This window comes from Umbelopsis ramanniana, assembly GCF_025399195.1.
Source record: "Umbelopsis ramanniana AG unplaced genomic scaffold K450scaffold_18, whole genome shotgun sequence".
Lineage (NCBI taxonomy): Eukaryota > Fungi > Mucoromycota > Umbelopsidomycetes > Umbelopsidales > Umbelopsidaceae > Umbelopsis > Umbelopsis ramanniana.
Window position 1 is genome coordinate 135,890 of NW_026252104.1, and position 24,893 is coordinate 160,782.

The 24,893-nt window shown below is 42.7% G+C and overlaps 10 protein-coding genes across 10 annotated transcripts; 8 read left to right on the forward strand and 2 right to left on the reverse strand.

Moving 5' to 3' along the window:
- Nucleotides 1-44: 44 nt before the first annotated feature.
- K450DRAFT_235010 (uncharacterized protein) lies at nucleotides 45-1,662 on the reverse strand. Its single transcript, XM_051588021.1, has 6 exons — nucleotides 1,179-1,662; nucleotides 998-1,103; nucleotides 842-920; nucleotides 615-770; nucleotides 305-552; nucleotides 45-234 (listed from the first exon to the last, which is right to left on the reverse strand). Exons 1-6 carry the CDS (start codon nucleotides 1,406-1,408, stop codon nucleotides 55-57), a joined length of 999 nt encoding a protein of 332 aa, XP_051445884.1. The 5' UTR covers nucleotides 1,409-1,662; the 3' UTR covers nucleotides 45-54.
- Nucleotides 1,392-1,823, forward strand: K450DRAFT_235023 (uncharacterized protein). Its single transcript, XM_051588022.1, has 2 exons — nucleotides 1,392-1,500; nucleotides 1,574-1,823. The coding sequence occupies exons 1-2, from the start codon at nucleotides 1,489-1,491 to the stop codon at nucleotides 1,727-1,729; spliced, it is 168 nt and encodes a 55-aa protein (XP_051445885.1). The 5' UTR covers nucleotides 1,392-1,488; the 3' UTR covers nucleotides 1,730-1,823.
- On the forward strand, nucleotides 1,700-5,303 carry K450DRAFT_235028 (uncharacterized protein). Its single transcript, XM_051588023.1, has 11 exons — nucleotides 1,700-2,077; nucleotides 2,152-2,247; nucleotides 2,316-2,401; nucleotides 2,465-2,916; nucleotides 2,978-3,263; nucleotides 3,323-3,415; nucleotides 3,490-3,682; nucleotides 3,755-4,017; nucleotides 4,083-4,960; nucleotides 5,030-5,108; nucleotides 5,172-5,303. The coding sequence occupies exons 1-11, from the start codon at nucleotides 1,918-1,920 to the stop codon at nucleotides 5,205-5,207; spliced, it is 2,622 nt and encodes an 873-aa protein (XP_051445886.1). The 5' UTR covers nucleotides 1,700-1,917; the 3' UTR covers nucleotides 5,208-5,303.
- A 179-nt stretch (nucleotides 5,304-5,482) lies between these two features.
- On the forward strand, nucleotides 5,483-6,598 carry K450DRAFT_198222 (uncharacterized protein; the record flags this gene model as incomplete). The annotated part of the gene is made up of 2 exons (XM_051584569.1): nucleotides 5,483-5,591; nucleotides 5,721-6,598. 2 exons carry the CDS (start codon nucleotides 5,483-5,485, stop codon nucleotides 6,596-6,598), a joined length of 987 nt encoding a protein of 328 aa, XP_051445887.1.
- A 3,684-nt stretch (nucleotides 6,599-10,282) lies between these two features.
- On the forward strand, nucleotides 10,283-10,525 carry K450DRAFT_157030 (uncharacterized protein; the record flags this gene model as incomplete). Its single annotated transcript, XM_051583981.1, has 1 exon — nucleotides 10,283-10,525. A coding segment is annotated over one exon (243 nt), but the record flags the coding sequence as incomplete, so codon positions are not given.
- Nucleotides 10,526-11,198: 673 nt separating this feature from the next.
- Nucleotides 11,199-14,195, forward strand: K450DRAFT_235046 (uncharacterized protein). Its single transcript, XM_051588024.1, has 8 exons — nucleotides 11,199-11,522; nucleotides 11,600-11,645; nucleotides 11,720-11,771; nucleotides 11,834-11,964; nucleotides 12,041-12,852; nucleotides 12,920-13,164; nucleotides 13,236-13,873; nucleotides 13,957-14,195. Exons 1-8 carry the CDS (start codon nucleotides 11,329-11,331, stop codon nucleotides 14,053-14,055), a joined length of 2,217 nt encoding a protein of 738 aa, XP_051445889.1. The 5' UTR covers nucleotides 11,199-11,328; the 3' UTR covers nucleotides 14,056-14,195.
- A 115-nt stretch (nucleotides 14,196-14,310) lies between these two features.
- K450DRAFT_265389 (uncharacterized protein) lies at nucleotides 14,311-15,946 on the forward strand (the record flags this gene model as incomplete). Its single annotated transcript, XM_051592792.1, has 7 exons — nucleotides 14,311-14,447; nucleotides 14,578-14,711; nucleotides 14,765-14,803; nucleotides 14,830-15,047; nucleotides 15,121-15,255; nucleotides 15,350-15,532; nucleotides 15,605-15,946. 7 exons carry the CDS (start codon nucleotides 14,311-14,313, stop codon nucleotides 15,944-15,946), a joined length of 1,188 nt encoding a protein of 395 aa, XP_051445890.1.
- Nucleotides 15,947-16,157: 211 nt separating this feature from the next.
- K450DRAFT_235073 (uncharacterized protein) lies at nucleotides 16,158-20,972 on the forward strand. Its single transcript, XM_051588025.1, has 31 exons — nucleotides 16,158-16,603; nucleotides 16,642-16,645; nucleotides 16,770-16,787; nucleotides 16,844-16,898; nucleotides 16,967-17,045; nucleotides 17,119-17,221; nucleotides 17,290-17,440; nucleotides 17,506-17,651; nucleotides 17,728-17,750; nucleotides 17,820-17,847; nucleotides 17,903-17,976; nucleotides 18,043-18,083; nucleotides 18,161-18,251; nucleotides 18,309-18,361; nucleotides 18,426-18,433; nucleotides 18,500-18,587; nucleotides 18,645-18,647; nucleotides 18,724-18,805; nucleotides 18,869-18,912; nucleotides 18,973-19,012; nucleotides 19,084-19,156; nucleotides 19,219-19,406; nucleotides 19,472-19,556; nucleotides 19,621-19,768; nucleotides 19,832-19,896; nucleotides 19,962-20,026; nucleotides 20,096-20,115; nucleotides 20,196-20,204; nucleotides 20,272-20,346; nucleotides 20,415-20,720; nucleotides 20,779-20,972. The coding sequence occupies exons 1-30, from the start codon at nucleotides 16,355-16,357 to the stop codon at nucleotides 20,683-20,685; spliced, it is 2,379 nt and encodes a 792-aa protein (XP_051445891.1). The 5' UTR covers nucleotides 16,158-16,354; the 3' UTR covers nucleotides 20,686-20,720; nucleotides 20,779-20,972.
- A 39-nt stretch (nucleotides 20,973-21,011) lies between these two features.
- Nucleotides 21,012-22,062, forward strand: K450DRAFT_235082 (uncharacterized protein). The gene is made up of 2 exons (XM_051588026.1): nucleotides 21,012-21,169; nucleotides 21,347-22,062. The coding sequence occupies exons 1-2, from the start codon at nucleotides 21,067-21,069 to the stop codon at nucleotides 21,712-21,714; spliced, it is 471 nt and encodes a 156-aa protein (XP_051445892.1). The 5' UTR covers nucleotides 21,012-21,066; the 3' UTR covers nucleotides 21,715-22,062.
- On the reverse strand, nucleotides 21,827-23,612 carry K450DRAFT_235085 (uncharacterized protein). Its single transcript, XM_051588027.1, has 6 exons — nucleotides 23,447-23,612; nucleotides 23,282-23,381; nucleotides 23,050-23,210; nucleotides 22,412-22,960; nucleotides 22,141-22,331; nucleotides 21,827-22,061 (listed from the first exon to the last, which is right to left on the reverse strand). The coding sequence occupies exons 1-6, from the start codon at nucleotides 23,603-23,605 to the stop codon at nucleotides 21,971-21,973; spliced, it is 1,251 nt and encodes a 416-aa protein (XP_051445893.1). The 5' UTR covers nucleotides 23,606-23,612; the 3' UTR covers nucleotides 21,827-21,970.
- Between the last annotated feature and the right edge of the window lie 1,281 nt (nucleotides 23,613-24,893).

Consider the following 24,893-nt stretch of genomic DNA (forward strand, 5'->3'; position numbering starts at 1 on the left):
CCCTATGCACCCCAAGTTTGTATATGAGAACGTGAAAGCAATTCTCTAATATGTTTATGCAAAGTACTTCTTGTGTTCCCAAACAGGGGTAATAAGTTTGTCAGAATCTACAGCAGCTATCAGATTGTTGAGAGCAAGTTGTTCCATCTCTATTTGAGCTTCTATGGTATTTGTGCCAATATGTGGCAAAAGAGTCGCTCGTGGGTGAACTAGCAATCCTGGGTGAATCTTAGGCTCCTGTGTTTAAAAAGCGGTTTAGCAAACCTAAAAGAAAGCGGGAATCAGTATACGAGCAGAATCTCACCTCTTCAAAGACGTCAAGGCCAACAGCGGCGACCTTTCCGCTCTCTAATGCCTTCACCAATGCTGGCTCATCAATAACCTTTCCACGGGCAGTATTGACAATGATCACGCCATCTTTGCATAGTGCTAGCTCACGGTTGCCAATGAGATGGTATGTCTCGCCACTAAGAGGAACACTAACAGAAATCACGTCTGATGTTCGAAGCAAGGTCTCAAAATCAACATATCTTGCGTTGTATTTTTTCTCAACTGATAGACAATGTTAGAATGGTGTTATTCCGATGTCATAAGTCACCAAACGGTTATCTCACCTTCTTCGGACAGACGGGATCGGTTATGATACAAGATCTCCATCTCAAAACCACGAACTCTTTGTGCAATGGCCTTTCCAATACCACCCATACCCAGAATACCGATCTTCTTTCCTTCAGGGTTCATTCCCATGTAAATACCAGCGTTCCATTGCCCTAAGATAGATAGAATGGTATGAGTATACATAAGTCTCACTGACATTGACTTCCCTTGTTTATAGTTTTACCTTGGCGCAAGATTTTCTCAGATTGAGTGATGTTACGGCAAGCGTTAAGAATGAGAATAACGGCAATATCTGCGGTAGCCTGCGGTACAGAAAACGAGGTTGTCAGATTCGCTTTTATCAACACAATAGTCATCCCAGCTTTGATTCTTCACTTACAGCATCCACTGCACCGGGAGTGTTAGAAAGATATATTCCAAGCTTTGCACAGGTCGTGACATCAATGGTGTCATATCCAGCACCAACGTTGCAAATGAATTTGACACTGCAGAGATTGTTAATATGCGCGTCGGTGTGCTGAACCTCGGAATCCCATCAGATGTTACTGCGAGATACTTACGACTTTGGTAGGTTATTCAAGAGCTCCTCATTAAAGTCACCAATGGATGGTGTGGAGTCCGGATGTCTGTAAAGCACCTTCACGTTCTGATACTTTGTCTTGCAAAGTTCAAAGAACTGGGCTCGGTTCATACACTTCAAGTAATGAACTGTGAAGCGTTCAGCTATCTTGTCAAGGTCACCTTGGGCGAAACGGACTGATCCAGCAATAAGAACCTCTGGCTTGGACATTTTCTGTGTTGTTTAGCGAAAAATAGGGGAGTAAGAGGTGATAAGAAGGAGTCGATGCGATGAGGTGACAGGCTTATTTAATGACATACAAGGTTTGCCATCCCGAACGGAGCCTGAATTTACGGTGCTTCTAAAACTCAAAGATGTGGATTCTGATACTTTTAGGCGCCTTGTCTGCAGTCGAAATTATGGTTTGTAGGTTTCCAGATGCCAATGGCCCTACAGTCGTCTTGTATGATCGTCTCTTGTAGTGTACAAAGCGTAATCTATTTACCAAGATGGTCACATGGAGATGCCATTTTGGTGGCCAAATGGAGATAATCTAGGTTACAAAATTGGTACAATTCCCTGTTTGTATATTGTAACTCAACAGCATAGTGCCCAAGCGGTGCTGCTAAAAATCCAAGAGTTGAGTTGTGAGCCGAGGAAACGTATTTGAGAAAGAATTGGCCGAGTCAGGTCAAGGCGCACCAAACGATTTGGTTTAGCAGTCACACTGGCAAAAGCGAATGGGTATCTCCGCTTGGGTCAGTGTCCGGGAGTACCTGATCCGCGTTGACATGGGCGAGCAGTTACCGCCTCGGCGAAAACCTCGCAATGACTTGCTGCGAAACTATTATGGTATTGGAGGCAAAGCATCTGGAAAAGGTAACGATACCTCGGACATTGGTAAGTTTTATATTGCTAGGATCCAATCTATCATGAGCGGTGTTGTAATAAGTAATGATGAACGACCTTCATAGATGGACCCAACTTCGATAGTGCCAAATATCAAAACAAGCTGCTGAAAGAGAGCAAGCTAGACTTATTGATTAGTAGAGACAATGAGCTGGTGACAGGTGAAGATACTCTTTGTTTTTGATGCGCTTTAGCTGCTGCGAATGCTGACACCACTTTGTTAATATAGAGATTAGAGAGCTCGATGGCGATATGAAAACATTGGTATACGAAAATTATAGTAAATTTATAAGTGCAACCGATACAATTAGAAAGGTAAAGCCTAATGACAATTGGAAGTAACAGTGTGGACTTTAACTCAAAGCGATATCTGTGTAGATGAAGAGCAATGTAGAGGACATGGAGACCGAAATGGATCGCCTGCGAGACCATATGAGCAAAGTGACGGCCCACAGTTCAACAATAGATAAAGAATTGGCTCCTAGACGTGATAAAATTCGACAATTGGACGGTGTACACAACCTTCTCAAGAAACTGCAGTTTATATTCGAATTGCCTAATAGATTGCAACAATGCTATAATTCGGGGGCATATCCTCAGGCCGTCCGCTACTGGGCTCGAACCACTCACTTATTCGACCACTACCAACAATTGACTGTATTCCACAATATTGAAAATGAATGCAAAGACATCATGAAGCGTGTTCGACAAAAACTCAAAGATGCTATGCATGCCTCAAATGCGTCAATACAAATCATAACGGAGAACACTTCGATGCTAATTCAACTGAAAGAGGACCCCACATCACTGAGCAAAGAATACATTGCACTGTAGGTAGAACTGCTTATACTTACATCAAATTTCACTATGTTATTAATCTACTTTCAATAGACAATCAGCAAAGTTGGAAGATTTGAAAGGAAAGCATCTGGTGACGCTACAGAACGAGAGACATAATGATGACAGCATGAGAAGCTTTAATGAAGAATATCTTGCTGATCTAAACATTGTCGTGGCGTCCTATCAGCGTTTCTTTATGTCAGACGGTCAACCCCCGGAGATCAGTGCACTTGGAATGTCTACATCGAACACCAGCCGAAGAAGTTTAGGATCAGCATCACAAAAAGGATCAATATCGAATCAAGAGGCGCATTCAAGCGCTCACCTGAGCGAATCGGTAGGCAAACAAAAAGTGAGCGCGTGATAGCTGTCATTTCTCTTACAATCTTATTGCAGGAGAGAGAGGAAGCTAACAGTCTATTGATACTGGCATTTTCACCGCTTCTTGACGAATACTTGGAGACTGTCAAATATGCCATTCGAATACCAGTAATTATCGCTTACTTTGACGTAACAAGAATCAATCTTGAACCTTGCGACTAATTATCATTTTTTACATTTAGTCTGATCCACTCGGATTGCCTCGCCCACTGCCACAGATCCAAATATTGAATGACGCGTATTCTGCGATCGTTCATGATAGCAGTGCCTTATGTGAAGTTTTGTTGGCTGAGCAGAGGATACTTGATATTGTGAAAGATTGGGAGAGCGAACTGCTGACTTCATTGATGCACGATGCTGCAGCGGGATTAGAAGGTCAGTCAGTTGACCGACATTTTAGCATATTCGGTGTCAACAGTTATTCACCCAATTTTTCTTTTCAAACAGAGCGCTTCAAAGTATTTTCAGAAAAAGTGGTTGCATCTCAGCAAACAAGTGCCAATGTAGACCCAGGAATTTTGACCACGTTCGTCATAGACACTGAAGAATGGTTGGCTAATTTTATGGGCATGGATTCTCTTCAGTTGTTGGCCGAATGCTTACAATCTGGAGCGTCGTTTGTCTCGGGAAAGCCAAGGAAGGATATGTTCTTGAAGCAGATACAGTCTGGTTTACTCAAACACTGGCGATTAGTGGTGGATAGTATCAAGGTAAAACGATCATGGGTCCAACGCGTTCCCACCTATACTTTGCTAATCTTGATCAAACTTACCAGGATCATATGACCAACGTTGAATCAAAATCGTTAGTGCACCAAACTGTTTCTTTGGTGGCTTCCAGGCTCTGCCTAGACTTTGCCGAAATTTGGGTTATCAAAACATATGCACAATTCTCGAAAGAGCTATACCCCGTGTCCCGACGTTCCTCCAACCCATATCGACAAGAAGATGATCGGGACCTCATTGTCCCTCTGCTTGAGCCGGACGTTCAGGAGAGCACAGACCTATACCGCGAGGCTGGCCAGTTATGTTTGATATCGTACGCTCGAACCATAGGATACATGTTTACTGATAAGATTGAAGGATTCCTTCGTGATAAGCAGTGGTTAATGCTGAAGGAAAAGGACTGGATCCCTAGTTCAGTTTCATCAGTATGGACGGAAATCGCAAGTGAATTGGAAATTGTTGAAAGAATGGTCGACATTGTGTATCCGATAGACAGTGAAAATGCCGATAGAAGTGCTGAATCTGAATATAGTGTACCGCGAACAAACCGTCTTGGATCACAATCGCCGAGTGAAATTGGTCTTTCACCTACAAACCAAAGATTAGGCATCACATCCCCCAGCATGACTAGTCTCTCATCTTTCACCTCGGCTGCTAATAACGATTCACAAGCTACCAACGCCATGCCTAGAACCTATGGAAACGATCTTCTGAGCAATATCAGTAAATTGTTTCAAGAACGCATTGAGATTTATGGCCACATTGATCCTTCAGCATTAGATGTTTGCGGCGCACTTGTGAAAGTCATATTGAAAGCCTACAATGAAATACTTCGTGAGGTGACTTTAAACAAATATGCTTTCTGGCAACTTCAAGTTGATGTGGAGTACCTTCGGATTGTTCTTTGGAAGTTTGCTCGCAATGAAAAGTAAGTATCGCAGACATCACTGTTTTCCTACACTATGCAGACAATTAATGCTCTAATTTGGAAATTTAGGCTTCTAAACTCAATGTTGGAAGAAATTTGTGCCAGTGCTTATCGTCGATGCACTCAGCCAATATCGCTGGATTCCTCGGTAGGTTGAAGGCATACTCAGGATATGGTGTTTGACGTATGATATTTATATTTGCCTTCTTAGATTTCAGATCAAATTCTCGGTGCTTATGAACAGTGATAATGTTAGCTCCTGAAAAAGTTGCGCTAGGCAAATCACAAAAATAAAAAAAATTGTTACCAACTGCTCCCTCAATTGGACTATTTTTAGCTTTGAAATTTTTCCACTGCTATACCCTTCACTTTTTAAATCTACTTTCACATCATCTGTAAAAAACATCTCAACATTATCTAATTTGTACTGGCCATTCACAAGAGCAGTGGACCAATAGCATATAAGCCTTAAAATTTCATTACTTTTTTTGCATCCAACTCAACATCAATTAAGGCACTTACATGGGATTCAAAAGGGCAACACTACTTCAAGCCTTACTGCTAATCTGCTTCATAACTGTGATAGCCCTCGTATGGTCAGGTAACGATGCAAGTACCACAAACTCTAAATGTAAGATATGTGTTTATGTATAAAAAAAAATTACGTCTTCCGATGTCTGATCCTTTCCTTATATTCCAGTTCAGGATAGCAAGGACGCCGTATGTTTGGATGACAGTGATTGCGTTGACCAGCAAACAGGTAGCGAGGCTGATTCCAAGGATCTGACAGTTGGAACCAACGCAAATCAAGTTTTGGACAGTAAACACGATGCGCCATTTACGATTGTCAGCGGCGCAAGTGCCAATCACTTCTGTGCCTTAGAAGCATTTTTGTATTCATTACACCAACTTAAAGACGAAGTCCACCCATCACAATTCCCACGCATCATCGTTTATAATATTGGCGTCAACGGCTCACAATACCCTGTTCTAGAAGAACTTCAAAAAGCCAATTATTTTGACGAACTGTACGATTTTGACTTCCCTGCATATCCTGATTTTTGGAATATTCGGGCAGCCCGTGGTCAATATGCTTGGAAAGCCGGCATTATCAATGAGATACAAAGAAAGCAAAAAGGAGTAGTTCTCTGGATGGATTCTGGAAACGTACCCAATGCTGAATTTCTACGCACTATCCCCAACATTGTTCGAAAGCAAGGTTTTTGGTCACCACGATCCACAGGATTTATGGGAGGAAAGCTCATTCACCCTGGTATGTTCGCTTGGTTCGAGGCCAATGCGGCGGACTACAAAGATTTCGCCAACTGCAACGGTGCCGCACTAGGATTCAACCTTGATGACCCCCGAGTTATAAACAAATTGGTTGTACCATGGTTTGAATGTGCTTTAGAGCTGAATTGTATAGCGCCACTTGGATCATCGCGCAGTAACCATCGACAAGACCAAGCTGCTATTACCTTCTTAGCATATCGATCGGGCTACAGCTGTTACGAATATCCAGAGTTTCACGGCATTACGATACATCAGGATGTAAAATGTCGTGAAAGGCTAGGTGTACAAGCTTCTCAAGGCAAATTGATTCATCCATCTTCATACGGTAAATTATATGCTGCATAAGAATGTGTTTTAGAAATTTTTGGCTCCAAGCTAATTGAGCGCGATCTCCCCCCACACCTGTTTTATGTTTGTTAGATTATCCGGAATGGACTCCCACCGATACCAGTGCAATGTGGCGAAACCCAGAATGGTGGACAAGACATTCAACGCCGCCGCCGTCTTAAATGCCTTCGTATTAGAATCACCCTCACCTCCTTCCCCACCACTTGCAACCTCGCATCTTTGTCCAACATTTCTACCACCTATCTCACATGTTTTCCTATAATTTTTTGGTTTGTTTGTTTATTTGACATCGTCATTTTGCCTCCTTTACGTAAGGTTATGGCATTTTGACATTACATAGACACGCTTTCTTTCATCGAGGACAGGAGTTTTTAAATACAGCCAGTATCTCAAACATACTGATGTTGGTCAGAGCAGACATGATATTTTATGGCATTTGTATTAAACCAGCTGGGCAATATCTTTTCTTTTGGAGCAAGTTATCGCGTCACCATCGGTGGGGGGGAGGGAAATGCTGTAACGGGCACATAGGCGGTCGCAGAGCGTGTTTGTGGGATTTCAACTGGGGCAACTTTTGCACATGTGCATTTCCTTATGAGTACAGCGCACTGTAAAGCTAATCCGAGCCACGGTTGGTTGTTCAAAAGAAAAAAAAATATTCGCACCAACATTGTTCTGCCTATCAACATCCTCTAAAAGCTGGTATAAGCATAATGTTAACCCCCCCCCTCTCACACCGAACGGGAAATATGAGCCAATAAAAAGGTGTTCAAGAAGTTTATGCCAATGGGAAAGGGTGTGAGCGGGGTAAATTCGAGCTTTGAACAATATCAGCATTTTGATGCAGCTTGGCTTTTTTTTTTCTATCTTTCTTCCCTACTGCTTCTTTTTTTTGTGATTTCCACACTTTGCCTTTCAATTCGTTCTTCATCTTTGGGGTTGATTTTCTTTCCATTGTGAGATCTGGTACGATTGCCATTCACATCAACATCCTTTTTATCCTTGAGCACCTTTCTTCTCCCCGCACACGTTCCTAGAATTTTTCTTCCTAAAAAATCCCCTTCTTATTGGCCTCTTGAAACAGGAACAAGTTTTTTTAATTTTTTTATAAGATCACTCCCAAGTTCTGGGTCCAGCTCGCACTGACCAAGGCAAAAAATCATACCTCAGGTAGTGCAATGCCTTATCATCATGGCTCATCTTTATGGCAAACAACTCCAACGCAACCAGTTGGACCTTCTGCATCAACATCTGATACCTACAAGCCATCGCAGTCAATTTTGTCTTCCAACCATAACGCTAGTCCGCCTTCGATTGTTACACACTCGCTGCATGGTACCCCCGAGTCGTCCTCGAAAGAAACGTTTGGCCGATCGAACAACCTACGAAGCAAACCTTTCAATAATCAGGAACCGTTTTCTCCCATGATTCCTCATGGTCAAGACAAGCGCTATAATGACCCTGCGGCGATGGACGATATCATCACTCTGCAAAAAAATGAACCACATGCCTTTACCAACCCGTATTCCCGCAATGCATTCGGCTGGCCAATCAATAATAGTTCATCTGTGCTGGCCTCCACGGATATTCAACCGCAGTCAACCTTCATGACGGGTGATCAAAACTATAGTGAAGCATGGCGACAAGACAAGCGACCGAATAGCCATCGCAGTAGCATGGTAAGTTAACCTTAGTTTGTTGTGAGGGCCACTGTCACCTGAATAAGGGCGGCATGCTCAGCTTCGGCTTATTGGTTAGTGGAGAAATTCTCACAAGACCAAATCTCTACTTGCCATTTTCGGATTGCTCCGCTTATAGGTGTCGGATAATCTGGCCGTTCACACCTCTTCTTCATCTATGCTCCCTTCCATGTCGATTTCGGGTGGAGGAATCTATCCATCGGCCTTTTTGCAACAATCAGCGTCGTCTTCATCCAGCATTCGTCGGGCTTCTATTCCACAAAACCCCTATCCACATGCTCGTATGCCGTATCTCGGCCCTGGAAGCCAAAATGATACGGTACCAGACACTTACATGTCCACACGGCAAACGCATCATGGTGAGCAGCACCATGAGAAGCCACCTCCACTTGATTTTTCTCAACACTATATGATCTACGGTCAAGATCATCACCAACGTCGTACGTCTATCGAAACACCTACTGTTTCACGCTTTCAGTCCTTGGCCTTGCAGTCCCCTTTTCATTCATCTCCCATGGACTCCCCAAGCAACTTGCATTCGTTCATAAATGCATCGACATCCTCTCCTATCAGTCATGCACCCGTTGGGGTCTCCGCAAACCCAATGACCTCAAGTAGCCATGATGCTGCTTATGGTAATGATGAGCAACACCATAGGATATTTGGCAACTGGAGTCCCACGACGCCTTCACCGTCTACTTCTGCACCTCCCCCTCCTTTGGAAAAGTACCATAATTACTATTCCTCTGGAAAGAAGTTTCGAACAAACAGCACTGATGAAAGTTTGATACGGACTTCCAACCCTCCTACATTTGCCCCCACGCCTCAGTACCCATCTACTCTTCAGCAGCAGCGTGCTCAAGCAATCAAAGCGATAAGTATCTCGGTCGACTCTTCTGTCAGCGACGATAGCCCTTCAGAAAGGATAAGATCTTCAAGAAAACGAAGTAGCGATGGCGAAGTGTACACTCGTCAGCAAATCAATGACCAACAGCAGCAGCAGCAGCATCAACAGCAGCAGCAGCAACAACAACCATTTTCACCTCCGACGCATATTGTGTCGCCTGAGGCTATTCTCAAAGCTCAGGCTGAAGAAGAACCCGAAAGCAGCCACATATCGTTTTCTTCTTATTTTGATAAACGACTAGCGACCAATACTAATGATATCGACAACAATGAGCCACCGTTTATAAGGCGGAGAAAATCTATTGCTCTTGGATTACCGGGACGAGAACAACCCACAAGTAACACAGCACCCAGTTTTTCAATACCCACTTTTACGGAAAATGCACAAACTCGATCTCCGTCGCCTGAAATATTATCAGACAAAGAATCTCCTTCTCCTGAGGAATCATTGAGCGCTCCCTTGACCAATCGAAAATTTTCGGCTTCTGGTAAGGCCAATCATTCCTTGGTCAGCGTAGTCTCAAACTCGGGAGCTGCCGAAGCCGACGCTCTCTCCAAACTGGACGATATGAACTTCAACCAGCCGCAACCAATCCCAATGGGTAAAAAAGAACGATTAAAGCGACCTCCGAATGCATACCTTTTATTTAATAGAGATACACGACATAAGCTTCTGGAAAGCATGCCACATCTTACGGTTGCTGAAATATCTAAACAAATAGGCGAACGATGGAAAGCGTTATCTCCTGTAAGTTGATAATTTCTTGCTTGCCGTTATTTCGTGCCATACCACATGAGCGCAGTTTGGCTTTTGAAAAAATGACTTTTTATACTAACCACCGCCACCAAACCAAACCGTTATCAAACCAAATAGGAAAAACGTGATTATTATATGCGAGAAGCATCCTTGTTAAAGAAAAAGCATTTAAATAATCATCCCAACTTCATCTACACCCGCCGGTCAAAGGCAGAACTTGCTGAAGCAGGAAGACACTCGAAAGCTCATCGAAAATCTCAAGACAATGGTCAGCAACTTAGCATAAATGGTGACCCACCTCGCGATCCTCGTGGACGCAAAAAGAAGCGACATAAAAATCCTACAGCCCCAAAGCACCCAATGTCTGGTTTCCTGTTTTACCTGTCAGCCGTACGACCTAATATTGCACAACAGTATCCTGGTTCGACCGTCGGTCCCATTAGTAAGATGATTGCACAGCAATGGCGAGATATGGACAAATCAGACCGTGAACCGTGGAACAAAAAAGCAGATGAAGACAAGAAACGTTACGCCCGTGAGATTCGAGAATACGCAAAAACAGTCGAAGCACAGCAAGCCAACCAGAAAGACAAGGCTTCAGACCCGCCTTCTCCGTCTGATTTGGACAGCCTCACCATTGCCACAGTTGCGCAAATGGTCAAATTGGATAGAGAACCAGATGCACAATCTGATAAGTCTCCCACTGGAAGCGACCACTCTGCTCCAGAAATGCATGTTCCGGCCAGTCCTGATTATTCTGCAATGGAAGACGTGGATGAAGGAGATGATGACAAGGACATGGAAGAGAGAGATACCTTTGATCCCATTGAAATGGAAGAAATCAAGCCTCGTATATCGGCATCCGCTCCTATTCCCGCGAAATCATCCAACCTGTTATAATACTGAAAGTTTCCAACGAGTAACAAATCACTGTTCATGCATTTTTTCACGATCTTGCCCTTTTTTTCTTTCACTCTATTACCTCTCTCTTCCCCCTTCTACATCACTTTGTGTTCTATCTCTCAACAGATAGTTATATATATATTTATAATATGTATATGTATAAAACATGACAATACATATTTTTAATCTCTGTTCTTAGCATCATGTACATTTATGACTCATAAGTCAAGTTTTACGCACTTTGATGTGGTGTGCCTTTTTCGCGTGAGAAGCCAGTGTTAAATTCTTGGCTGCTTGGTTCGTGCACCTGAGTTTCAATCACCAAGTTTGGAGAATATCTGTGAGAGCTGTGCCTTGCTCACTTGGCGAAACTTGGCAATCATAGTCATTCTTTCAATCCTTCCCTGCTGTTTCATTTCTCTCTCTTATTTTCTATAATCTGACTCTATCTCGGTGGTTCAATGACCGCACTTCTCTCTCTAGAAGGCAAAAAGACAGACCCAGCAGGATGGACTCCATTCATAAAGCAATATATTGCGGAATCATACGCTGAGTCTCCAGATCAATATAGCGACGAATGTGCTATATTAGATCAACTACGTTCGCAATCTGTAAATATACCAAGCCATCCTAATGTTTTGGCACGACTACAACAGTACGTATCAGATTTGTCACCCTTACTGCTGTAATATCCATCGACCTAGTGTCCCATTTTTTAATCAATTCCTTTAGATACTACGCACAATTAGCTCAATTAATGACAAAGTTTCCATTGGATGTAAGTTTTCTTTTGCGTTTACGGCGTACTACTTGAGAAATTAACTCTAGGGTATTGTAATTTTCATACTTTAGATCGGAATTCAGTTTTCCTGGTATCCAATCGCTGGGACTGGAGCGCCATCAGGTACAATATTTGAAAATGCTTTCGTTCCCTTTGACAGTGGTAGTCGCTAACACTTGTAAAAGTTGGCCATAAAAATGGTTATTATGAAAAGGCATGCGTATTATTTTCTATTGCCAGTATGTTTAGCGAATTAGCTTGTAGTGAAAGCAAGGATTCTCCCGAAGGCGCTCGACAAAGCTGCCTATACTTTCAGGTCAGTGAATTGAATTGTTGCTGGGAGTTTATAAAGTACTTGAAGCTACGGTTATTCATCTCCAGCTGGTCATTAGAATGCTGCAGGATGCTATCAGCACCTGCGAGACGTTGTCATTCATGAGATTCGTGTACCGCCTCCTGCCGATATGAGCCACAAGTCACTCACGTTATTGAGCACGCTAATGCTGGCACAGGCTCAGGAATGTAGTTGGAGAAAAGCGCTTCTCGAAAATGTACGACACGGTGCCATTGCTCGCTTGGCAATCAAACTATCCGAATTCTACCTTACCTTGGCTGATATTCTCACAGACGATGGCATAGCTTCTTTGTTTCCATCTTCTTGGGCATTACAAGTTCGTACAAAGGCTCACTACTTTGAAGCCATTGCCCATCATCGGAAAGGGATTGAATGTGAGCAGAACGGCAAATTTGGAGAACAAATTACTCGACTCCAGTTGTCGGATGCGGCTTTGAAACTGGTGCAACAAGATATCAATGGCAGTCAATCTTTCTGGGGCTCTACTGCAACCATAAGCGACGCATTGCTTCGAGATGTCCATGATCTTCAGGAAATGATTGCAGAACAACTTGCTTCGGCCATTCGGGATAATGACTCCATCTATATGGACATCGTTCCTCAGGCCTCGCAAGTAGCACTTATTCCTGGATTCGAAATTGTGAAACCTCTTGTTCCCATCATTGTTAGCGAGCCTTTCAACGAGCTGGACCTTGCAGGAGACGATCCAAAGAAGCTAAAGCCTTTATTCACAAAATTGGTACCATTTGCAGTGCATCAGGCTATCAGCGTCTATGTCGATCGAAAAGACCTTCTCTTGAAAATGGACATACTGAAAAAAATTAAAGAACTGGATGAAGAATGCAACAGGTATTGTAGTGGCCTTTACCCTATCAAAAGTGTGTGAGACAGGATCTAATGGAACGGGCCTTATCAGTACGCTGCAAGATTTAGGCTTGCCATCTTCATTAGAGGCATTAGTACAGCCTACTGGACTACCCGATTCCATCTTATTAAAAGCGGAAGAGATACAGCATGAGGGTGGATGTCAGGCTCTGTACAATATGTTTGATAATGTGGAAATGCTCTCTACAAAAAACGCTGCTTTGATTGATGAAGCGGTCAATGAACTAGGAAAAGAGCATGATGAAGATGAACGCTTACGACGACGGTTTAGACTTGGTAATTAACATGATCAAAGTGCCTGGATTACTCTATACACACTAACGATGAATTACTCATGTTCGTTGCAGAATGGATTAGACCAACGTCTATCTCTTTGACTGCTCAACTATTAGAGAAAGGCGACCAGCTGTCTCAAACATTAGAGAATGCTCGAAACGCAGACAAAATTGTCAGGGAGAAATTAAAAAACTGGTCCAAGTTGATCGATTTACTGTCTCTTCCTGAAAAGATAATCGAGCAGTCCATCCCTTCAGGCACCATTGATGAAACGCAAGGGGGTGTCGGAGACGATATAATACAAAGACTCCAGTCCCTAGTAGATGAATGCTATGCCAATATACGCGATAGACAACGCATAGCAGACGAAGCGCAATCTATGTCTGAACAAGATGATATATCTCCATTGATTCTTAAACGAGCATCCGAACTATCCGACCGATCATCGACGGTGAAAATTGAAACGTCGCAATTTGACCCATTGTTTACTACCGAACTCGGAAAATACAATGAATTGCTTAAGCAAGTCAAAAAGCACTCTCAAGAGCAGTGGGTTCTGCTTAATAAAATTAAGGATGCGAATAATGATTTCACAACCAAGCGAAAAGGTTCAGGCGAGATCAGCCGTCGGGAGAAGGCTTTGCAGAACCTGGAACAAGCTTATCTAAAATTCAAAGAAATTCGAACCAACTTGGTTGAAGGCATCAAGGTAATTTATATCTGATTTATGCTTTCCAGAACCTTTTTATGCCTGAAGTGATATTCAATGCAAAATTCTTTTCCTCCCCTTAGTTTCACTCACAATTTAGCAAAGCCTTGATGAAGTATCGGAACATATGCGTCGACTTTGTTGTGGCCCGACAATTAGAAGCGGAGGAACTCACCAGGTAAGACATGGTGGCAGAGTCAGGCTTTCTGTCCACCCAACTTCTCACTCAATCCCTTTGCTTTCTTCAGAGAATACAATGCTGGTCTTTTCGATACTTGAACAAAAATAATAAAATCGTTTTGCTTCGTCTCTTATTGGCTCATGTCAGTGGGTTCATCACATTGAGAACATATTGCTAATTTTGGGTAGTCACACGACCCCCGCGACGTATATGAACGTCGGCAATTGTGCCTTATCACCCCAACCCACCCTTCTTTATGAAAATCATTACTGCCCTTGCCCTTACCTTTGCTTTGACAGCAACCACAGTTCAAGCTGGTCCTATTGGACTTGTTGATCAGATCTCTAACTTTGGATTTAGCCAAGGAGACGAACTTCGCCTCATTCAATACGGGTAAGCATTTGACCAATGCCGAGCATTGCCAAGGCGGTTCTGCCAAGGGAGTACCCCTACGCAAGAATATCATGGTTCCAAAGTGAAAAACGGTTTTATTGTCTTATCCACTAACGAATACCCTTTGTAGTGATGACCAGCCCGCCAAATGGATGAAGGAGAGCGAAATTTTGGAAATGTTCCGTCTCGGTATCAAGTACATGGATATCACTGACTATCAAGATGCTTATGATGATATCAAGATTGCTGGTAGCTGGAAGCCATGTAAGTACTGTGGGAGGCACGGATAACTGGCTGATACGACTGTCGTGCTGGAGGGCTGCGTGAGCACATAGCGTCATATAGCTCCGAATGGGGTAATAACACTCGTTGGCCTTTGCAGTCATCCCTGCCAAAGCTCGTTTTGCTGATGAGGTTGAGCCATTCATTGGCAATTTGACCACCACTACCATGGAAATTGCCCTCACTAAGCTGACAAGCTTCAAGAACCGTTATTACAAATCCAGATGGGGCGCTGAATCTTGCAGATGGCTCATCCAATCTATTCGCGACCTTTCCGAAGGTGTTGAGGGTGTGACTGTAAAGGAATTTGAGCACACAGTAAGTACAAGACAACTTCAATATCATGATAGTGCTATCCGTTAACTAAGGCCACCGTCATTTCTACTCTCAGTGGGACCAATTCTCCATCATTGCTCGCTTTGAAGGCTCTAATCCAGATTTGAAGGACGAATTGGTTATTGTTGGAGCTCACCAGGACTCTGTCAACTTGTGGCTTCCTAGCTTTGGAACTGCCCCTGGTGCCGATGTAAGTAATTTGTCATATAGCGCATGAGAGCTGTATCTACGTTTGCTCCCGAGGTTACGGAGATCTCTAACGCAGCACTTTTTGTGACACCTAGGACGATGGCAGTGGCACAGTCACTATCCTTGAAGCTTTCAGATCTCTTGTCGACAACGGCTTCAAGCCCGAGAGACCTGTAGAGTTCCACTGGTACTCTGCTGAAGAAGCTGGACTTTTGGGCTCCCAAGCTGTCGCTGCTGAGTATAAGAAGCAAGGCAAGCGGGTAGTTGCCATGCTCCAGGTGAGTAATATCATCCCAGCCAAGGCTTACGATTGCTTACCTACAGTCATGTTCTAATTTACCTGTCTGCAGAATGATATGACTGGATATATTGGTTCTAACGGTGAAGTTATTGGTGTTGTCTCCGATCACGTCGACCCTGAATTGACCGACTTCTTGAAGACGCTTGTTGATACCTATGCTGCCATTCCTTATGCTGACACCAAGTGCGGATATGCATGCTCTGACCACGCCAGTTGGGCTAAGCAAGGTTTCCCTAGTGCATTTACCATTGAAAGCGCTTTCGAAGATAGTAACAAGGCTATTCACACTACTGGCGATGTGATCTCACGCCTTTCCTTCAACCACATGAAGGAATTCGCCAAGGTTGCCACTGGTTTTGCTGTCGAACTTTCTCACGAGAGATCCGAGTAAGCATTGCGGTTCATTAGTGTATAATAAATTCTGACCTATCTCGCTCTTCTGAGAGAATCGCAATCACTTCAACCATGGTCAAATTGTTTCAATTCACCTGATATAGGTGGTTTTTCCTGAATAGTATAGAGCCTACACGAGTTTTACGCGAAAGTACTCTATCAACCCCTATATAAACTACTGTTTTCCAAAGAAAAGCGCTTCTCTTTTTGTTGATGATCTGATTTTTAAAGACCACACTGTATGCTTGAGCAGTATGCCATATATTCTGGAGTCATCAACATTTTTTTCAAAGACTGTCAGCGCGACCATTTTCATCCTGTACGCGTCGGTCAGAAATAAAAATTGACCAGATTGATCAGCCGCTGACTGCCCAGCTTGTCTGTATTAGTCTTTCCAGGTGAATGAATGCGTCGCTCAGCAGCTCCCAGCAAGCGAATAGCCCATTCTTCTGCACCGACATTAGCAGATCAGAATAAACGAACTCTTTCTAATCAGCCGGAGAATGGTCGCTCCGCAGCTGGATCTCACTATGAAAATAAGCGCCAAAGGGTCATTCCGCAGAACAACGAAACAACTGCCAGCGACAGTGCTGTCCTAAAGAGCACTGAATCGAGATACTTTTCTATTGTATGGCGAAAACAGTCTATGAAGAAGGTAATGGGTCATGGGAAAGCTCCAGTGTATAGCTGAACAATACACTAATTGAAACTTGAACTTCCCATTCATTGTACTTACAGAATAAGGTATGTGATGCCGACTGACGTTTTCTCGCTTATTGACCCCTCTACTGATCATTATGAGCTAATTCATAACAAACAATAGACGTGGGATGGTGATGGTGAGTTATGCGATTTGAGGATATGGTATGGTATAGTACTTCTAATGTTTCCACAGGCTATCTGGTTTTAAACAATAAAATTCTGGAGATATTCGACACCAACCGAAAAGAGTGAGGACGAACTTTATCTATTGACATATTTATTGAATGGCCATTTATGAAAAACTGTTATGTTATAGGCTGGCTAAGTTATCGGCCACGTTCGTTAAGAGCTATAGCGAAGGAAGTGAATTTGCAGCATCCGGAAAGGACTTTGAGGTAATGTGTTGCAGCAAAGGCGATTCGTATATCAACGCTCAAGGTTTTGATGTTGGTCTATAACAATAAATAGATTGCAAGAGAAATAACTAAACAGGAATATGAATTGGAGACTGGACAAACTGTTGCCGAATCTAAGGATCCGGCTACTGTAGAACGACCTGTGATTCGACGCGGTGAGATATTGTTGGATGCGATAATTAGCTTGATATATTACGTCTTATACAGTTTGTATTAATTACAGTGGCATTACCGAAATTTCGAGCTCACACCACGCTACCTCCTGCACCATCCGTGGCAAATTATTCCATTCAACCGCGTCACAAGCCCGATGTTCCTGGAAGTTTGGTCTTACCTCGGCCATCCGACAAATACGTTCTTCAATACAATAAGCGGTATTTAATTGAGAATCTGCACATAGTGGTCTATAAGAAAAAGATATTGAAGTCGTTCACCTTAGAAATCGACCGCTGGTGGATGTTGTTGTTGATCCTGTCATTTGCCAGCATTTAAGAGACCACCAGAGGCAAGGCGTTGCTTTCATGTATGAATGCCTGATGGATATGAAGGATTACGGTGGCGAAGGCGTCTTGTTGGCAGATGAAAGTACGTACAACACTCACTTTCTTTATGTTGAATCTCATAGTTGAAATTATGTTTGTTAATTCGAATGTTTGCTTAGTGGGTCTCGGTAAAACATTGCAAGTAAGTTTACTCTTTAAGCTTGTTCCTCGAAGGTATGTCCAATCGCTAACCATGCAAACTCATCCCCAGGCTATAGCGCTACTATGGACATTGCTAAGTATGTTTCTATATCCCTCTCCAATCAAAGATGTCGTGTGCTTACAATATAGTAGAGCAAACACCCTTTCATGGAGAGCCACCGATCGTCAAAAAAGCGCTAATTGTTTGCCCAACGAGCGTCATAGAAGTAAGAGAGAATACTGCCATAACATGATCAATTTGTGTTTAGATTTACTGATGTTCGTACTGAAAGAATTGGAAGAAGGAGTTCAAAAAGTGGCTCTGCGATGAAAGGTATAATATATTCTATATCTAGAGTATGGGATCTTCTATCAGAATCTGCTAACGAATGTGCCATATCTAAAATGTAGAATCAGTGTTTATACTGTGGATCAAAAATCTCAACTTAATGATTTCCTGCACAGTCCCATTTACAGTGCTATGATAGTTGGTTACGAAAAGGTACTATAGGTTGATAACTCAAAACATTACTGGACTTTCCTAACAAATTTTCATCAGCTACGGAATATGGAGGATGAACTTGAAGGTGCTTCGTTCGACATAATTATTTGGTAAGCATAAGCAGAACTCTTGTCCTTTACATAGCAGCCTGGGTATCTAACTACGTGCTCAAAGTGATGAAGGTATATTTTGAATAGCAGAGTTTCGCATGTATATGTGAAACATCGCGCTCATTAAATGCCTCAAAGGTCATCGACTGAAGAACCAAAACATAAAGACACTGCAAGTCATCAGCGCTATGCCAGCCAACAAGCGTATAATACTTAGTGGAACACCGTAAGTACACCTTATATCACACCTTATTATGCTGCCGTTTCTAAACAAACTATTATCAATTCAGAATACAAGTAAGTCAACTTTGTTTTAGACACGACATAGTTGCATTCATCGCATCATTGCTAAAATCAGGCAAACAGAATCATTTAGAAGAGTTTTGGTGCATGATAAATTTCCTCAATCCCAATATATTAGGCAAATATTCTCACTTCAAAAAGGTAAGGTGACGGTCTACTTGTGGAAGGATTGCCGCAAACTGTAGGTGTTAACATCATTCCTAGATGTACGAGACACCCATCAACCAGGCCCGGCAGCCTAATTCAACGTAAGTGATGTTGCTCTCAATCAACTACGATCGACATGAACTGACATGATCACATAAAAGAAAGGAGGATTTGGAGCTGGGAAATGAGAGAGCTGACGAGGTATGATGAAACAAGTGGGGTTGGACTATGACAAAATATATTAGTATCTCTAAGTACTTCTCTTCCTGTAGCTCCTGAAGCTGGCCTCTCAGTTTATGCTCAGGCGAGAAATAGATGTGATAGCCAAATATTTGAAACCTAAAGGTACATACGTGGCTGTGATTTTTCTAGGCTTATACAACTACTAATTTGATTTGCAACTCTAGTGGAGTATGTTATATTTTGCCGGCCTTCAGCCTTGCAACAGCAGCTTTATCACAAGTTACTATGGTCAGCAGCATGGATGGATATGGCACGGAATCGCGCCGGATTCCTCGGTTGCATTACCGCCCTCAAAAAGGTCTCAAATTGTCCTACATTGGTATATGAGAGTGCGATGACTGGCGGTAAGCAGGTATGTGTAGGAACCGTAACATAAAACCCCACATGTATAAAGATTTTCTCTAATTCGTTTAGTAGGAAGCCAGCCTGTTTTCTAGCACAGATTGTTTGGATGAGTTCCCAGAGAACTTTGATGGAAGGCAGATAAATCATAAAGACAGTGGTGAGTATTTGCAATAGCGCATCGACAAGAGATCGGCATCTCGTTTTTAACACTATGAATGCAGGTAAACTATATGTTCTTGTAGAGCTTCTGGCCAAATTGCGTCAGCATACATCAGAAAAAGTGGTCCTTGTTAGCAACTACACCCAAACGCTAGACATCTTAGAGGTGATGTGTGACGAGCATAATTACAAGTATTATAGACTTGACGGGTAAGGTATTGTTCAGAGCTGGATAGCAAACTTATATAGCTAACTATAATTGTATTGATACAGATCAACGCCAGCCGCTCAGAGACAAACGATGGTCGATCATTTTAATGAGCCTGATGATGATCGTTGTAAGCTATTTCGCCTTGGCTTTAACTATTTCGATAACGTTTATTCAGCCATAACCGTTGTACAGTTGTATTCTTATTGAGCGCGAAAAGTGGTGGCATTGGCTTGAACCTGACTGGAGCATCACGACTGGTAAGTACCAATTTGTTGATGAGACAAGATTATGCTATCGGTGGCTAATGAAGATTTTTATAAAACAAGATCCTTTTTGACCCTGATTGGTAAATATTCAGAGCCAAACTCGGTAGATTAACGAAGGTTAATTATGCTAACACTATGCACTTCATTTTATCGTACATAGGAACCCTAGGTAGGAGTTATTACATATGATGATAGCATGGCGTACCATACATTGTTATTGACTTACTACCTACCAGTGTGGACAAGCAAGTCATGGCCAGAATTTACCGTGACGGACAGAAAAGAACTGCACATGTGTACAGATTGTTAACGTATGTTGAATATCTAGTTTGATGGTAACATCTCAAATCGATGCTAAGTAACTTCAATTGGCCTACAGCACAGGTACTATTGACGAAAAGATATTCCAGAGGCAATTGAACAAGAGCTCTTTGAGTGAGTCGATCATGGGTCTGGGAGAAGAGCCGAGCGTAAACCATTTCAGCGATAGTCAGATTCGCGATTTGTTCAGACTAGACACAGATACTTTCTGCCAAACGCACGACCTGCTTCGCTGCAAATGCAGTGTAAGCATCAACATGATGAAGTACCATCTTTTTTTTTATATTCTTTTTAACATAGAGAATTATAGGAAACAACGCAGAATATAGATCCAGAAGAACCTAGGCAGGCATTTCTTACCAAGGCAAGTCACTGCTGAAGCGGGGATTTCGTTCGCTACCAAATGCTAATATCCATTATAGAACGATATTAAATCCCTAGAAGAATGGAAACATATTATGATTTCTGAAAATAATGTAGATAATGATATGTTAGCGATAGACGACACCATCCTAACTCAAGCATTGCTCACGTTTCGACAGCGGCAAGAAGACGTTGTTAGCTTCGTGATGAAAAAAAGTAACCAATAAAATGTGAGAGTGGCTTAGCTAAAGACGCAAATTGAAAAAAAAAAAAAATTGTTGAGCGGCAGAGCAAATAATACACAGGGACAAGAAGCCAATACAAAGTTTCTTCCTCTTTCGCTTACTATGCAGGTTTTCGTCAAATCTCTTGCGGGTAACACCCTTGCCCTCGATGTTGCTGCCACTTCCACCGTCGAATCCGTCAAGGCCATGATCCAGGCCCGTGAGGGTGAGTTGATAAGTTATTGGAGAAAAAGCTAAAAGGAATGACGATTCCAAACCATCACAAATTTTTTTGTGGTGTAAAAATCTAATCCTAAGGCGAATCTTTATATCCGAACTTCAATCTCTTTCACTGTTTACTCATCTCAATGTTCGTGTCACTAAATTCCATCCCATCTCGAAGGTATCGAGTCTGGTCTTCAGTGCCTCTCCTTCGCTGGTAAGTCTCTTCGTGACTCCGAGGACCTTGCTCTCTATGGTGTCCAGGACAACAGCACTCTCCACCTTAACGCCGAATTGCTCGGTGGTGGTAAGAAGCGCAAGAAGAAGACCTACACCACCCCCAAGAAGATCAAGCACAAGAAGAAGAAGGTCAAATTGGCTGTTCTCAAGTACTACAAGGTTGACGAGTCTGGCAAGATCACTCGTCTTCGTCGTGAGTGCCCCAACACCGAGTGCGGTGCTGGTATCTTCATGGCTTGGCATCATGACCGTCAATACTGCGGAAAGTGCGGTTTGACCTACGTCTTCAAGCAGGGTCAAGATGCTTAAATCTTGTCTACCCCTAACCTTTAAAAAATAAAAAAGCATTTGCTATTTTTTGATTTACGAAAACTTTAAGCCATTGTTTTGTCCCCATTAGTCTCTCGTGTAGTTTTTAGCTTTTATTTTGACATCTGAGGTGTAATGTGTACATATAAAAAGTTGAAGTATTGGTAGATTAGATCACTATCCTTCCTTGCTGGCTTCTCATCGGAAGGCTACCATTAACCCATAAGCATCTGTATGTCCAATGTATAGTTCCGATTTACAACTTGGGTTCACCGCGAATCTTACGAAGACGATCTGCGATCTCGTTCAAGAATTGGGCAGTTTCAGAATAGTGTTCGGGCTTCATGCTATGGAGAGGGGTAATATGATTAGCTGTGGGCATAGAATACTGTCAAGACGGAGCATAGAACTATTCAATTGACTTACTCCTTGCCATAGATCAAAAGAGCAAGATCCTTGGTCATCTTCTGGTCATCCTCAATAGTTAATCTGCATGCTGACTCCAAATCATCACAGAAGCGACGAAGTTCCCCGTTTTCATCGAGCTTTGCACGATGAGCGAGACCCCGGGTCCAGGCAAAAATGGATGCGATAGGATTGGTGGAGGTAGGGTTGCCCTTCAAAAAAAAAAAAGGATGAACGTCAATACACCACTGCCTTGAGTAGACTCTGAAGAATCGAAGCTTTATCTTTTTACCTTTTGGTATTCGCGGTAATGTCTTGTGACAGTTCCATGGGCAGCTTCAGCCTCGACTGTCTTACCATCAGGGGAATATAAGACAGAGGTCATCAAGCCAAGTGAGCCATAACCTTGAGCAACAATGTCACTCTGGACATCACCATCATAGTTTTTGCAAGCCCAGACAAAACCACCCTTGGACTTGAGGGCTTGGGCAACCATATCATCGATCAATCGGTGCTCGTACCAGATGCCGAGTTTCTCGAATTCTGGCTTGTATTCTTGCTGGTATATAGCTTCAAAGATATCCTTAAATCGACCATCATAGGCCTTCAGAATAGTATTTTTAGTGGACAAGTACAATGGGTACTTCTTTTCAATGGCAATGCGGAAGCAGGCATGAGCGAAACCTCGAATGGATTCGTCGGTGTTGTACATGGCCATGCCAACACCTCCATCAGCGGTGAAGTTAAAGACCTCATATCTTTTTGGCTCCGAGCCGTCCTCTGGTGTAAAGACAATTTCAAATTTGCCAGGCTGCTGAACAGTGAAGTCGGTGGCACGGTACTGATTTGAAAAGACCCAGGTAAGTTACGATAGATCGTGCGAAAAGGGATTTCAATTTCCTCCAACTACTGTCAAACTTTGTCTCATACCTGGTCACCAAAAGCATGACGTCCAATGACAATGGGCTCGGTCCAGGAAGGGACCAATCTGGGGATATTGCTCAAAATAATGGGTTCACGGAACACAGTTCCATTGAGGATATTGCGAATAGTACCGTTAGGAGACTTCCACATCTTTTTCAATTTGAATTCTGTAACACCAGACCATGTTAGCTCGGTGACAACCCCAATCGCCCCACATAATCGATGAGAAGTTATTTACCTTCAACTCTGGCTTCGTCTGGAGTAATAGTGGCACATTTAATGCCAACATTGTACTTCTTAATAGCCTCAGCGGCATCGATGGTAACTTGGTCATCGGTCTATCGTTCATGGATCAGATCATGCAAACTCATGACATCTCTATACAACAGTATCCCGAGCTCACCTCGTCTCTGTACTCCATGCCCAAGTCAAAGTACTTTATGTCCAAGTCAAGGTATGGGAGAATGAGTTTTTCCTTAATAAGCTTCCAGATAACGCGTGTTTGTTCATCTCCATCGAGTTCGACGACAGGATTTTTGACAGCAATACGTTGATTGACCATGATTTTGATATTTAATTAAAGAACAAGAAAAGAAAAAAATGCCCAAGACCAAAACGCTGAAGAATATAAAGCCGAGGCGTGCGACTCTTAATGAGCCAATTTGGGCAGCGACTGGCTTCGGCTGTAATTTGCCAGGCACGTGCAATTCTTCACCTTAGAACCTTACCCCGGCTTATACCGCTTTCAGCTCACTACTTTAAAGGCGGTATATATTTGGTTCAAGAGTAAACAACAATAAACAGGATAACCACATTACTCTTCCCAGGGTAAAGCAGGCGGCTTATGCAATGGTCAACCCCACATCCCATGCTGCTGCCGGCGGGGATAAATGGAACAACGTTGTTACAAAGCATGATTGGTTGACTGGTAGAATGGGGATATGTCAGCGAATTTCTTCAGTTTTGCCCTAAAGTCTTTCCGGCACCTTCACATGTCAGTATTGTTCAATAGTCTCCCGTATTTGCCAACCTGTATTACGAGGTATAAAGATCATCCAGATTAAGTCATGCTCATTTTCGTCCAAAACGTATGCTGAGCTCTGAGATTTGCAAAGTAAACAAGGAACATTGTTCTCTTTCTGATCCAACCACGATCTTACATTATGTTGCCGTCAGGGATATCTGTATTCAGGTCCAGTTAGACATTTTTCATTTTAATTTACGATCAATCACCACCTTGCGTAGCTGCTACCTTTGCGGGATGGCTTCAAGTCGCGGTTCAATAATATACCCACCATAGTTTTGTTCTTACAAAGCAGCGACCAATATTATCAGCCTATTTCCCTAGACATCATCAAAACTTCTTCTGCATCTGCAGCACTCAGGTGAGGACTTGTTTACTGCCAAGTTATTGAAACAAACCCACCAAAGCCGCATCATTTCGGGTATTGAACAACCTCACTCTACGGATTTCTCCGGAATCGCAAACCTTCAGTCGTCAAACATAATATGTACGACTGCAACTTACAATTTGATTCAGTAAGCCTTAATCTAGATATGGTATTTTTTTCTAAAATACCAACGACGGCAGGCATTACGTACAGCCCTCAACTTTCATCAAGCCAGCCAAAAATATGTCTATATTGATTACACTACGATGGTAGATGTCATAAGCTCCAATTCTGTATTCCCACATTGTAGGGATATATGGTATTTGATTTTTCACATTGGCCTGCGACGACGGTCTAGTTTCTGTCCATGTCGCATTTCAATGCGCTTGCCTACGCGCCGCCGTACGCACAAACAGGTGAAGTATGACAATGTTTCATAATGCTATCTTGCGCTGTTCG